Source organism: Balaenoptera physalus (assembly GCF_965194825.1).
Source record: "Balaenoptera physalus genome assembly, chromosome: 3".
Classification (NCBI taxonomy): domain Eukaryota; kingdom Metazoa; phylum Chordata; class Mammalia; order Artiodactyla; family Balaenopteridae; genus Balaenoptera; species Balaenoptera physalus.
The window spans coordinates 67088475-67102856 of record NC_138890.1 but is presented as its reverse complement, the minus strand read 5'-3'; the positions used below and the strand labels follow the sequence as shown (position 1 = coordinate 67102856).

At 56.2% G+C, this 14382-nt stretch overlaps 1 protein-coding gene across 11 annotated transcripts in view; it reads right to left on the bottom strand.

Moving 5' to 3' along the window:
• Nucleotides 1–14382, bottom strand: part of SEPTIN8 (septin 8) — a 26745-nt gene extending 12363 nt beyond the window's left edge. The window contains exons 1-5 of one of the 11 annotated variants that reach the window (XM_082454756.1): nucleotides 13740–14382; nucleotides 13093–13215; nucleotides 2466–2586; nucleotides 1226–1421; nucleotides 697–877 (exon numbers count right to left, since the gene is read on the bottom strand). In XM_082454756.1, coding sequence (XP_082310882.1) covers nucleotides 697–877; nucleotides 1226–1421; nucleotides 2466–2586; nucleotides 13093–13215; nucleotides 13740–13769 — 651 coding nt within the window. In that variant the 5' untranslated portion in view covers nucleotides 13770–14382. Of the gene's footprint in view, nucleotides 1–696; nucleotides 884–1225; nucleotides 1422–2465; nucleotides 2587–13092; nucleotides 13216–13739 lie in introns of all 11 variants that reach the window. The other 10 variants (XM_082454755.1, XM_082454752.1, XM_082454758.1 and 7 more) reach the window with 10 other exon arrangements.

The following is a 14382-nucleotide window of genomic DNA, read 5'->3' as shown; positions in this document are numbered from 1 at the left end:
GAGCGCCCCCCAAAGCAGGTTAGATGACCCATTAGCAGTAGCCACAGGAAGACCTCAAAATCTCCCAGGCCAAGGTCATCCCATTGTTCACAGTGAAAATTAACTCCTGAGAGGGGGGAGCAGTCACGTGAGAGCTGACAGGTGACTCTGGGGCTGCACACCCTCCAGGACCCCATGCCATTCCTGTCATTCCCATGAAGCTGCCCTTTTAATACCCACTCCTCATTCCTACTCTAATTCTGGGGCTTAACTCTCCTGTCTCTACTGTGCTCAGGAGGACCCCAAGGGAAAGCCACGGCAGGAAGGACAGGGGAAGTGAAGGCAGCAGAGGAACTAGGAATTGAGAGAGAGAAAACGAGCAGAGGATTGGGATGCTCTGGGGAGGTGGGGTCAGAGGGGCAGAGGGACAGGGGCGAGGTGGGGAGGTAGCTCTAGGGGGATGGGGAGGATGCCAGGAGCTAGCAGGCTGAGAATAAGAATCAACTCAGCTGGAGGGAATGGGCTCAGGGCCAGACGCAGGGAACAGAGATCTGGAGAAAGAGCCCAGAGCAATGGGGGCTGGCTGGAGCCGTAGGGACAGATGCAAGAGAAGATACAGAGAGGACCAAGCCCAGGGGGCTGTCTGCAAGCCCCCAACCACACCCCGCCTCTGTGGAAGATGGGGAGCCCACGGAATCAGCTGGAGGGGGGCCAGACCTTGCTGTCTAGTTTCTTCATGGTCACCAGATCCAGGGACTTGAGGGAGTGCCCCGTGGGCGTGATGAAGTAGAGGCAGACGTGGATCCTCGTGTCATGGTAGTCGAAGAGCGAACGGCGGATCTTCAGCTCCTCCTGCAGGTAGTTTTCAAACTGCGCGTCGATGTAGTCGACTATGGGCCTGTAACTACAGACGGCTCCGTCACTGGAAGGCAGGCAGCAGAGCCGCGGTGCAAGGCCTGGAGCCCAGCCAGGCTGCCCACCAGCCTCCTCTCTGTGGTGATGAACAGCTTCTACCTGGGGATCCCTGTCTGGGTACAGGTGGCTGACCCCTTCTCCTGGTCCCCCAAGGGGTCCTCAGGACCTTAGATATTCTCCTAACGGGCCTCCCCTGGCCCCCATGGAGTGCGGGCTTGGTCACTTGTCTGGGGCAGCGGGGAGTGCAGAGCACTCGGGCAGAGAATTAGAACCACGGCCAACGTGGAGGGACGGGGAAGAGACCAGGCGGGCCGCCCTTCCCGCTGCTTGCCTCTCATCCTTATTGATCTGATCCCCGAAGCCCACGGCATCCACGATGGTCAGCTTGAGCTGCACGTTGCTCTCCTGGAGGTCGTAGGTCTGGGGCCGCAGGCGCACACACTCCTCATGGTGACTGGCTTCCTCGGTCTCAAAGGTCGTGTTGAAGAGCGTGTTCATCAGTGTGGACTTGCCAATGCCGGTCTCCCCTGGGGGGCAAGGAGTGGGCGGAGGGGATGTCAAAGGCTGGAACTGGGGCTGTCCCTGGCTGTTGGGTAAGCCAGGTGGGGCTCAGGCACCCTCGGCCTCCGTACAAGAGAGGGGGGCAGGTCTCCCACTCCATCCCCCACTGTCCCCAACCCCATGAACCATCCCTTCTCAGTGGCCTCAGAAATAATACGTGGAAGGAAGACCCAAAAGGCTGACTTGGACATAAGACGTGGCTACGTGGGGTGTGTAGGTGTTTCCTCAGAGCGTGGGGAAGAGACAAAGCCAGGCAGCTGTGAGATACCACTAGACAATGGCCTCTGCTGGCCCCAACGGGACCCAGTCACCTGCTCTGCACGCCATCCCTCCTGGGCCCAGGAAGGTCATGGGGCCAGCAGGGTCAGGGTCTGAAGCCACCAGTGGCTCAGCCCACCTGCTGCGGGTGGCCCCAACTTCATGAAGCTTTAATGGGAGGGGGGAGGTTCAGGAAAGGCTGCTTTCCAAGGGGCACCCACAGCCTGGCAGATGCCAGGGCTTGGGCACTTGTAGAGGGTCTGGCAGAGCTTTTTGTCCCCTCTGGGAGCCCCAGGCCCTGAGGCTCATGGAACCTTCCAGAGCCTCCCTGTTGGGGGCTGTATTTGTTTAGATGTGTACTGGAGTTCTTACTACATAACACTGTAATGCAGGGACAGTCTGGTTTACCATAGTGTCCTTGACACATAGTAGGAACAACGACTGTTTTTTAAATAAACAAACGAACAAATGGATCCCAACCACTGTGATAAACACTCAAAGCACTTCCAAGCTTTTTACTCTTTCCAAGTTTACTCTTCATGGCAACCCTGAATCAGGCCCTGGCTCCACCTCTATCTTTGACCCTGGCAGAGACACCCACCAAAGCCTCGTCCTGACCCCCCAAAGTGTCACTCTGCCTGGGAGGTCCCCTTGCAGCTCAACAGGTGGTCAGGGCAGCAGCGCCCCATCTCCCAGAAGACCCGCGTCCGTCCTCTGTCTGAGGCTGCCCCCTGGCCAGGCATGACACTCACCCACACAGAGGATGTTGAAGCTGAAGCCCTGAGTGACCGACTTGCTGACCAGCTGGTCGGGGAGGCTGTCGAAACCCACATGGCCACCCAGGGAGAGGCTCCGGGGCTCTGGCTCTGCATTCTGCCAAGAGAGAGGAGAGAGGCAGTGAGCCCACTAGGCAAGAGGGGCCAAGTAGCGGGGAGGCTAAACCTGAGTCATCGCCCCCCCCTCAACCGCCGCCAACCTTGTCTCAATTCTCAGCACATCTCATGATGCATCGTGAGTGCATCAGAGCTCCAATTCCAGGCCAAGTTTCCACAGAGGGAGCCCCAGGGCCTCAGGACCCATGACTCTATCTGGGAAAAGGCCCTTTCACCTGTGGCTTTGCTCCTCCTGGGCTGGCGAGGAATGTCTACCTGAGGGCCTGAGGTGTCTCCTGGCAGGTGGCCCCAAGACCTGTGGCTGCTACCTGAGGGTTCACCTGCCCTCCTGCCAAGGAGGAAGCCCCAGATGGTCCCTGGATCTTAAACAAAGATTTCAAAAGGCCAAGATTAGAGGGTGTGTATGTTCCTGCGGCCCCTTCCTACTGAAGCAGGACTCAAGCAGAGGCAGGCCTGGCCTGACCCCCTCACACTCGCACTATCGGGGGGGCCTCTCCCATCAGGCTGGGCTCACAGTCTTCCACGGGCATCGCTCGCTCCTCACACACCCAAGCATGGAATGCACACGTGGGCCCTGCTGAAGGGGCCGGCGCTCACTCGGACCCACCGCTGGGTCTCAGGACCGGTCTCTGGGGCATTGTGACTCTGAGGCCTCAGTGGTACTCTGTAGGGACTCCCAGGCTCTGGCTCCTGCCATCCTCCCAGCCCCACCCCAGTCCTAGTTGCTTAGACAGAGGATTCTGGATGAGAATGTGGAGGCCTGCCCAGAGAGGCGGGCAGCAGGTCCTGAGCGGGCAGGGGCCAGTGAGCTGGCCCACAGCACTATAAAAAGAACCCACCGGGACCCAAAGCAGAGGGTCAAGGTCAGGCTCCAATCTGTGTGGATTCTCTGCTTCCCTGGGAATGGGGGTGGAATGCTGTCCTCTGACGGAAGGTTCCCAGGCTCATCCTTCCCAGGTTTGGGTCCTCTCAAGGGCAGGCCCCAGACAGCTCCGTGTAGGGCAGAAGCATGCCTCCTCTGTTCCCAAGCCCCTCTGCCCTGACTGCCAGCTAGACAGAGCAAGGACAGGACAGGACAGGACAGGACAGTGGGTCTGAGTCTCATCCTGCCATCCAGCTCACAGCTCCAGAGGGGAGGAAACAGGCCCAGCTGAAGACAGTCCCAGAAGCACTGATTAGGACAGTGGCAGCCCTTGTGTGGGTACAGGCACAGTGAGCAGAGGGGGCTGAGGACCAGAGAGTAGGGCCCTGGCTCCCTGCCCTCCAGCACAGGGATCTCCCGAGCATCTGCGCTCCCCCTGACCTCTCTGCAGCCGCAGCCTGTTGCCTCAGCCTGAACCCTCTGACCATTCTTTCCTCCCAACCAGAGCCCCTTGGCACTCAAACCCAACCCTCTCTTCTTCATTAATTATGCCTACCTGCCCCTTCCCCCAGGCCCCTCCCCCAACTCAGTCACGGTGTCCCTGCATCAAAGACTCCCAAGTGTGTGTGTGGGCAGCCTAGACCCCACGTGGCCCCTCCGGGCAGCTGTACTATCCCCTTGAACAAGTCAGAGTTACCCCTAAGCGGTTCCCTCCAATGACCCTCTTTCAACAGAGCCTCTGCTCTTATAGCTGACCCTTTCTCCCTGCCCCCAACCCCAGGGGACTGAGTCACAACCTTCCCAGTCAAGCCCAGGTCCCCCCAGGGCTGCAAACATAACAACAAAGAGGCCCCAAGGCAGCTTCCTCTCACTGGTAGCCACATCAAAACCAGTAAATGGAGCATAGGAAGTGCTGGGTCTGGTTCAAACCCCCTAGCATGGCATTCCGGGCCCTTTACCGTCTGAGGCCTTTTTCACAGGCTTGGTTCCTGCCCAGTTGGTTATCTCTGGATATACTTTTCAAACTTGACACCTTCCCCAGGCTCCAGAGCTCACTCTACCTTTCCCTGGCCCCTGCTTTGACCTGGCCCCTAAGTACTCACACTCCAGACCCCTCACTTGGCTGTGACCCCATTTCCTTGCACTATTAGTTGTCCTTTTTCTATGCATCGTGCTTCTCCAACTGTTCCATGAGCCCCTTGAAGTGGGCTGCAGGCTGCGGGAGGTCAGCTTTCCCACTTCCCACCCTCCCACCACTATGTCCAATGTGCTAGACAACACTACCACTTATAAATTACTGAACACTGTCTTCACTGCCACAGCATCAGGGGTATCTGCCCACCTTACACAGAGCTTCATTATTTGGTCTCTGTTCCACCTGCTCGTGGCAGCTTGAGGATCAAATGGAGGACGGAACAGTCAGTCTAGGGCTTTTTTTTCAGGCGAGAATGAAAATCTCCAAAATTTAAGGCGTGCTGTGCCTGCAGAGAAGGCTATGTGTTTATTCATCCTCTTCTTCCAAGGGTGACACAATCAGGATGCAATCCAACATCCTGTAGTCTGCCGCCAAAACCCACCCAGTCAGCTGTCTGGAAGCCACGCACGCGCACACACACACTCGGCTTCAGAGTCCTCACACAGAATCAGAGGCCATCCTATTCCTGATTTTCCCCAACTCTCTTACAGTCCCAGGCTCCAAAGGCTAAGAGCAGCGCTCAGGGGTCTCACACAAGCCCACCCACCCGCGCTCAGCGAGCCCTGCCTGCCTTCGCTCACACAGCTGGGCTCTCTCTGGAGAAGTGTGTACATACAGGGAGGTCTTCGTCCCCAAGTTGTTGCCCAGGCTACACTCTGTCACTCCAAGGGCCACAGACCTGGGGCAATCGATCCTGCTCAGGAGCCTCGGGGGCCACAGGAGTGTCAATCTCCAGAGCACGCGTGCACGCACACACATCCACACACAGAAGAATGGCCGCTGGTCCTCACGGGGACAGAGTGTTGTTCCCTGGTCTCAGGAGACTGACCTGACCTCCCAGCTCTATTGAGGTGTGACTGTTACTAATGCCAACCTCCCCGGTCCTATATTTGGCATCAACAACATGTGATCCAAGGTGAGACACTCCCTCCAAGGTGCCCGCCCAGGTGTCTCCATTGACCTGTTGGGTCTCAGCCTAGGAGGAGCCAGCAGCCTACAAAGCACCACTGGCATATCTTAGCTACCACAACTCAGAAAGGAACTTCAGGTCTCTCATTGGTTACTTGCAGTTTGTCAGGTAAGACCTCAGCTCCAGTTCCAGGGCTGGGTCCTAATAGTCCTGAGCCAATCAGCATGATCGCACGATTGGTGCAGGCAAAGGCAAGCGACCCAGATTGAGCATTTATGACCATCTTGTAACCATTAGGGGAGCCAGCCTAAGACTGAAGCCCACTCACAGAGGATGGCTGAGCCAAGAAAATCACAGAGGAGAGAGAGCCAGCGTCTGCCCTACCTCTGAGCTTTTCCCTTTACCCTGGCCACATCTCCCCTTTACTGTTTAAGCTAGCTGAATGGGGCTATCTATTACCTACAACTGAAAGCATCTTGACTGCTACAGTCCCCAAAGTGAAACTCTGAATGCAGAGGAACAGGGAGAAAGCAAGGAGAGTAAGGACAGGGAAGGAAAAAGTGGTGTTACAACCACAGGAAGGAATGGATGTCAAATGATGACACCAACACCTCACCAAGGTCCACCTGTGCAGACTAAACCAAGTGATTTACACAGTCTCCTACGCAGCCCTTTCCCACGCTGTGTGGCAGAGACATTATGCCCATTTTACAGGTAAGGAAACTGAGGTGCACAGAAGCTAAAGAATTAATCAGGGTAGAGTAGGGATTTGAGAGCAGCCAAGCCCATGCCCCAAACCACTCAGCTGCACTGCACCCCCTACTCTTACTATGCTCCCAACTCATTCATTCAGCCACTCAACACAGGCTTGCTGGGCACATCTACTGTGTGCCAGGCATTGGGACAGCCGCTAATGAAAAGATGAAGACACCAGATTCTTAACCTCAGGGGCTCAGTCTAATTCAGTCTAAACTTAAACGGCTGTGACGGCCAGGCAGGCAACGTAAATGGATGAAGGGGAGCAGGATAGCAACGACAATAATAACCACCACACCTAACAGTTATCAAGGGCTTACCAGATGTGACTCTAATTTAATCTCATTTAGTCCACACATCAGCCCTATGAGGTAGGCTGTGTATCATCCCCACTGTACAGAAATAGACAATGGAGGCACCAAGAGACTAAGTAATCTTCCCAAGATGACACTGCTCAGGAGGGTGAAGCCAGGATCTAAATGGAGATGGTGTGACTGTAAAACCCACACTTTCAGCCACATCACTTTGCCGCCTATTGGATGAAAGACCCGGTGACTTGGCTGAGTGTGGGGTCCCTCAGGGAGAGGCAGGAAGAGTGGGGAACTGCAGAGGCTGTGCTCGGTCCATGATGGCTATGGTTTTGTGACTCCAGCCAACTGTGGGAATGCAGACCTAGCATTACTAAATCTTCCAATTTTTTAAAGAGAATCTAGAAATCCAGATTTTTTTGCGAAACCCACTAGTTTTCAAAGGTTGACAACAACTACCAACGGAGAATACCATGAGGGTCCAACTCAATGTCTCTGGGGGTTGGACCTGACCCATGGCCTGACAGTCTGCAACCCCGGGTCTGGCAGAATGGTGACCTGGAAGGACAAAACACCCAGTCTGCACTCTTGGGCATGGAGCCCCACAGGAGACTGCTCTGCAGGAGGAGCCTTCAGGCTGGACAACTTAACTCGGACCCTGGTGAGAGGCAGACCCAGCTGCTTCTGGCCCTTTCCACATACCCAGCTCCCAGGGGTGCCAGCTCAGGAGGCTCAAAGTGTCCTCAAATCTCCAGGATAGACAGTTGGCAGCTCTGAGCTCTACACACACAATGGGAAACTCCACAGGGCCCCTCTCTAATCACTAACAAGCCTTTGGCTCCTAAGCCAGGCTCTGGGCTTCTATGTCATCACTTCTTTGGCACATCAAAGACAACAACCAAAATAATAACTGCTCAGGCTGACTGCGTTCCTCCATGCCCAGTCGTCCAGAACAAAGTAGAGAATGGCATTTTGTTATGCAGCCCAGTGGATAAATAGGACATCCTTTTCCTGACCAGGAAATGCTGTCTGAGCCTTCTGGAGCAGCCCCAAACACCAGACAAAAGGAGCTGCCCCTTTTACCAAGAAGAGAGGTGGGATTTGGGGGGAAACCATGTCTCGCACTTGCCCACAAAAACAGGATTTTATCCAAAAGAAAGTGGAAATCTGCTGAACGTCTGAACCAATAGAGCCAAGGAAGCTATGGGTGAAAAAAGCCCCCGAGATCAAACCTCCCAAACAAGGTTGGCTGTTGGGGTGGGAGTAGAGGTGGCACCCCACCATTAGTGTACTTGGCTCCTGAATCCCAGGCAAAGAGCAGCCCCTACCCCAGGTCTTCCACAGAGTCCTCTCCAAGTGCCTTGGACTTCAGATGCTTTTCTCCCCCCAGGCTCCCATGCCTAGTACCCACTGTCCTAAGCACCCAGCAGGCAGACAGGAAGCCTTTTCCCCAGGAGAGCTCCAGCTCTGGGGGGCCCTATAAAGTCCTTGTGCAGTGGACCCAGGAGTCATTGCGCCACTGGGAGCCTTCTCCGCCTGTGTTCCTGGCACAAACCACCCTACCCCTGGCTCTAGCTACTCTCAGCAGCCTGGGCCTTAAATAGCCAGAGCAGAGGCCCCTGGCCAGAACCCATGGTCACAGCACAACTGTCCTTGAGTCCGAGAGGAATCCTAGGAATTTTCCCAGGAAAGGCTTAGGCTCTGGTCCCAGGATTCCACAGCAAGCCTCTAAGCCCAGGTCAAAGGTTACGGGAAATAACTACAGGGATGTACATGGGAGGGTGGGGGTGGGAATGCTGCTACCCTGGGCCAGGAGGGAAGAACAGAGGCAGAATATACCTGTCCCCAATCAAGAGGGCACCTGAGAACCAAAGTGTCTCTCTCCTAAGGTGGCAACAAACTTGGGGAGAAGACGCAAGCCAGGATCAGCCTTCATGGTGCCAGCATGGTGGCAGATGAGGTAATAATGGCAAGATGGCAGTTGGGCCCCAGGAGGAGACCACCAGTCACTCTCTCAAGGCCAGTCATCCTCTCCCCCATCCTGGGAAGCGAAGGGACTTTGGGAGCAAAAGTACCCCCAGGAGACTGAGGCCACCCCATGCCCTGACCTCAATACTCCAGTTTCTCTGCTTCCCTGTCTCACTAAGAGGCACTTTCCTGCCTCTTTCTGCACACAGACAGCAGGACTGCCACTCAGTAATTTGGGATGATTTATCTCACACTTCTCATGTCAAAATCAGGTTTCCAAGAAGCCAAGAGCACAGTTACTGGTCTCTGGGCCCACCCACCTCGCCCCAGGCCTAGGACACAGGGATGTCATGTCATCCCTCCCGTGGGAGGGAACGGTCCATCCCACCACCGAGCAGATAGGGAAGGCACTCTGGGCCACAGAAGGTACTGGAACCCCAGGTGTTCATACTTTCCTACTTGGCTCAGGGGCTCCAGCAGCAGCCCCCTACTTCCCCACAGCAGGGAAAGCCACAGCTGTCTGGACACTGCTGGATGGAGGCAATCTATTTTCCACAGTGAATGAGACCCCACCTTTGGAAAGAAGAATGTGGGCAGCAAAGGTGACCATGGCCCCCTCCTACCCCAGAATGGATGCCGGTACTGGGAAGGGGCAGATAAATACATGGGCACCAACATGGGCCAGCAGAGGCTCGGGGCAGCACTGCTGTACTTCTCTGTTGCTTGCACCATTCACCCCAGCACCAGGCAGAGTGTCAGACTCGTACCCAGGCCCCACAGCCAGGTCTGGTGAGTGGACTTAGGTCCATGGCCCACAGCCCCTCCTGAACCCCGGCCCTCAGTTGGCCCAAGCCCAGGAGGCCCCTCAGAGAGTGGCCAGCACCTATGATCTGAAATAGGCTCTTATTCCTTCCTCCCCTGGTCTGTCCCTCTGATGTGGCTTCCAAGATAAGGGTCAAGAACTATCTAGAAGCCTTGTGTTCTGAGGAGGAGAATATCTAATTTGCCCCAATACCACCCAGGGCAACTGATGTCACAGCCTAGATGCCCCTTGCCCTGTCCTCCACCACCTCTTCCCAGCCATGGTTCCTCACGTGAGCCCTGAGGATGCAGATGGCTCTAGCAAAGAACACCTCTATCACGAGGGCATGTTGACCTTGGGAGGCATCCTTTCCCCTGGCAGATGTGTCTCCCTCCTGCCTGCATAGCTCCATATCTAGTTGTCTGGCAAAGCTTGTGCCTTGGGGGCCATGACTGGGGATTCTGAGACCCAACCTAGCAGCACAGAGGCAGGAAGACTGGAGAGGCTGCAGGGGACACATAGAGACCAGCCAGTCCTCAGGCCCTTTGCTCTGTCATCCTGCAGTGGCTTCCTTCTGGTAGCTGGACCGGAGCCACAGTAACGTTCGTGCTAGTTACTGCCCCAAATATGTACCTCCACCTAGCGCATCTTAGGGTTCAAAACTCAGAGGGCTCCACCCTCTCTGTCATCTCAAGGGGTACTGGGGGCTGAGGTTGGGTCTCAGGCCCAAACCTGCCAATGACCAGAGTCTGCATCTCACCCAACCGTGGGCTGCTGGCATCAACAAGATGATGGACACAGCATCCAGTGCCCTCCCTGCCATCCAAAGCTTTTGACAAATATCTGGCCCTGTGCTCCAAGCCTCCATCAGTTCTCCTGCATCGTTGGCATTGTGGTCAGTCTCCTTCTTGCCACCTTCTCTGTTCCTACTCTGGTCAGTCCCTTTTCACGTGCTCCCCTGGATCACCAATGCCTCCCCATCAGTCTCCCTGCTCTGACCCATTCCAGTCCAGACCCCAGGCAGACCTTTCGAAAGTGAGCACCTGTAGCATGGCATGATGCCCATGAGGGGGCGGGCAGGGCAGACCCACCTCCCAAGGGGAGGGGGTGGAGCTGCAGCTTTGCAGGTTGGCGCTCGCTTATGACCCCTCCACACCACCAGGCACTGAGAGCTGCACAGATGTACCTTGCTCAGCTCCTACTTCTCCTTCAGAACAGCTCAACAAGGAGGTTACTGGTCATTTTTACAGGACAGGGAGACACCACTCTGTGACAGGCCCACTGGGATGCCTCCCACATTCCTTCCCACCAGCTCTTGCCTCAGGGACAGAGTAGGCACTCTCTGGATAGCCTGCTTCTTGGGGAAGTGTCAAGATTACAGGGGTGACAACGGAAGTGACAGATGGTGCTGGGGATAAAGCGGAGATGGGGGTGGGGGGAGTGATGGGCTGGGAGGAGTGCCAGGCACGAGGCTGCCATGCTGCATGCTTCTTCCCTCTCCCCCTCAGATCTCCACTTTCCCTGGGCCCTCAATCCTCCCTCGCTATAGAGTTTGAACCCTGCCCCATGAGATTCGGACAGGAAAAACAGAGGAGATGGTCCCTGGGGCAGACAAAGAGTAAGGCCCAGAGTCTGGGACCAATTAAGGAGGAGGGGCAGAGCAAGAATGGACAGGAGTCTGGCTGCCCAAGGAGGGCAAGAGGCAACAGACTCCCCAGAGGGCTGTCCCAGACATGCACATCCTAGGAGATTTCGACCATAACCCCATGGCTGATCTAGGATTGAGCGAGGCCCAGCCGAAATGTAAAGGTTGCTGAGCCTGCAGTCTTTATATAATGCTACATGGAGAATAGGAACCCAGCACACACTGACCTCAAAGTACCATTCCATATGCTCATCTAAGCTCCAGGTTGGGACAGTTCCCAGGCCCTCCTGGGCTGGTCTGACCACCGAGCTAGCCTGAGGGGCAGTGTCAACCTACCACAGCTCAACCAGATTATAGCCTCATCGCCATTGCTCATCACCCAGTTCAACCCTGCAGCAAGTGAGACACATAAACATATCTCCAAACATGCCATAGACTGCAATTATCTTCCACAAACTCTTTGAAGAATATCAGTATGGTTATTGCCACTTTATAGCAAGATAAAGGAAGAAATGATTTTCCCAGGATGACGAGGCAGGAGAGGAGAATGGAGTCCAAACTCCTAAATTCAGGCCAAACCCAACCCAAGGTCTCCACCCAAATTCAACCGTGTCCATGTCCTCCCAATAGGCTGACAGCTCAGAGTGTGAAGGGTGTGGAAGGTGTCCATCCATCCAGCTTAACCTGGCACAGTAACCAAGGCCCCTGAGCTCAGGCTGTACATCCTTATTTGAGTCAATCCTCTCTCTGTGCCTCAGCCCACCATGGCGATAATACCTGAAATCCTTGCAGATATGGTTTAAGAGCAAACACAGGAATCTGAGGGGAAGACCTTTCCAGCCCAATGCCTGGCACTGCAGCTAGGCCTCTCAGCTCAGCCTCTGAGGATAATCTCTGGACGAGTGTAGTGATGGGAGCCCCTAGGGAGGGTATCGTGTAATGGAGCAAACTCATTCTCTGCTGCCTTCTTACACACAGGGCCAGTCTTCACATCCACATGGGCACTAAGTAACATGTATTATTTATTGTGTCTTTACCATGTGCCAGACACTGCTCTAAGCACCTCGCCTGGATACTCATTAAATCCTTCCAATAACCCTATGAGGGAGGTAGTATTTTTATTCCATTATACAGATGAGAACATTGAGGGGTTAAACAACTTGCCCAGGGTCACAAGGCCAACAAGCAGTAATCTAGGATTCACATCAGGCAGTCTGATTCTAGTTACTCTACATACTGCTCCCACCTGCAAGACCAACTGTTAGAGTAACCTCTGGCCACAGACAGACAAGACCCAGACATAACTTTCTGGTCAGCTGGGCACAGAAAATGCACACAGGCACGCAGGCAGAGATGTACAAACACACACAGCTCTCTCGGCCTCCAGCTAACCAGCAGATCTGTTGGGATTCATGCACAGCCCTCCTGGGGTACATAAATTCCCATTTACAGTGCAGGGGTAGGGTGAATCTCTGATTTGCCCGACCTCTGAATCTGCTCCTCCTGTATTTAAACTTACTGAACTGACTCGCAGGCCCCTCTCCAATGGGAATAAAACACCCAAGTCTAAAAATTATGAAACCAAGAGTTCCTGCTTTAATTACGCATATTTCCAAAGTAGACCAACATTTTTAGATTAAAGAGAAAATTTACATATATAAGTTCAGATGACAATATTTATAGCATTAATTACATAAGTCCAGAGTCCCTTATTTAGCCCCAGAACCAATTCCTTATCAGTCACATATTTAGCATTTCCCCCCTACCCCCAACATCCCTGGGCCCTCCCTCCCCCTTACCACTGATCAGGGCCTCACATGCCGGCAAGAGGACACAGCTTCCTTCACTGTCACAGCCCAACCTCCCAGACACACCCAAATCCAGCCTTAGACATCAGGGGACACGCAGACACAATCCCCCAAAGGCCCCTCTCCCCCGGGTGAATTATTAAAGCCTTTGGGAAGTTGGCTATTGGCTGGCTCAGGCCCAGAGAGACCTCTACAGGGACCACCAGAGACGTTAGCCCTGCAGAAGGCATACCTGGATTGGGGCCCAAACATCCACTGGGCTGAATCTGGAATCCCTCCAGTTCCTGGGGAATGGCTGCTTCAGACCCGACCACTGAGGCCAGACCTGCCTGGAATCGCACCCAGGATCCGGGAGCTTGGGTGGGGGGGTGGGGAGTGGAGCGGGAAGAAGAAGGCCGTGGTCTTCAGGACCCAGGTCTGCAACTGCCCTGGGCTCATTTGAGGGACTCCTAGGATCCCTAGGGCTTCATCCTCACCGGCTGTACCCATCCAACAGCACCTGCGCGGCTAGGATTCTCCCCAGCCGTGCGGAAACACTAGGGAGTAGTGGGTCCGGCGTATCCTGGATCCTCCCCTCTGGCCCCCGGGGCCCCAGTCTGTCCTCAGACCTGGCCAGGACCAGGCGGGTGTTTATCTGCTCCTTTCCGCGAAAGAGGTCTGCTCTTCTTCGCCCAAGGGGGGCGACCCCGCCAGCCTCCCGGCAAGGCGCCCCCGCCCGACGCCCTGGGACCCGGGACTAGCGCTGCGAAGAGCCCGCTCCGGTGTCCCCCGTCCCGCCCGGCGTCAAGGCCCGGCCGCGCGGCGCTGACAGTCCGGCTCGCGGCCCCCTCCCCGCGTCCAGCGCCTCCCGCGCGCGCCGCGGCCCAGCAGGGCCCTCACCGAGAAGCGTTCCAGGTCAGTGGCCGCCATGACGAGCTCCGCACCGGGCGGGCGAGCCGGGGCGAGCACCCGGGCCGCGATGGGGACAAGCCGGCTGCGGGACGCGCTCCGCCCGGGCGGCTGCGGCTGAATGGATCCAATATGGCCACTTCCTGGAAACTCCCCTTGGCGGCGGCGGCGGCGGCGGCGGGAGAAGCCGCGGAGCCGCCCCCGCCCCCGCCCGCGGGACCGGCCTCTCCGCCCGGCCCGGCCACGAGCGCAGCCCGAGCCCCTCCGCTGGGATGACCGGGGGTCTCCGCTGCGAGGCGGGAGGTGCCGGCTGCGGGGACTGCTGGGACTTGTAGTCCCCGAGTTGGGGGACCGGGAGGGCAGTGCCCGGGGAGCCGGGGCCGGTGCCTGCCGGCCTGCCGCGTGTCCCTGGGAAGCTGGAGCCGAGCTCAGGAGGGAGTGTCCCGCTCCCGCGCGCTAGGAAGTCTGCTCCGTGCGGAGGAGATTGGAGTGCTGCGTGCGCCCTAGGGGTCTCCCCCACCAAGCCGCCTCCACCCGGTCGGAGCCTGTAAATGCACTGGGACCACCCGCCAGAGTGTCGACGGACTGCATGCGGCCCGTCGGGTCCAGGAGAGGCCGCTTCAGCCTCGGGTGA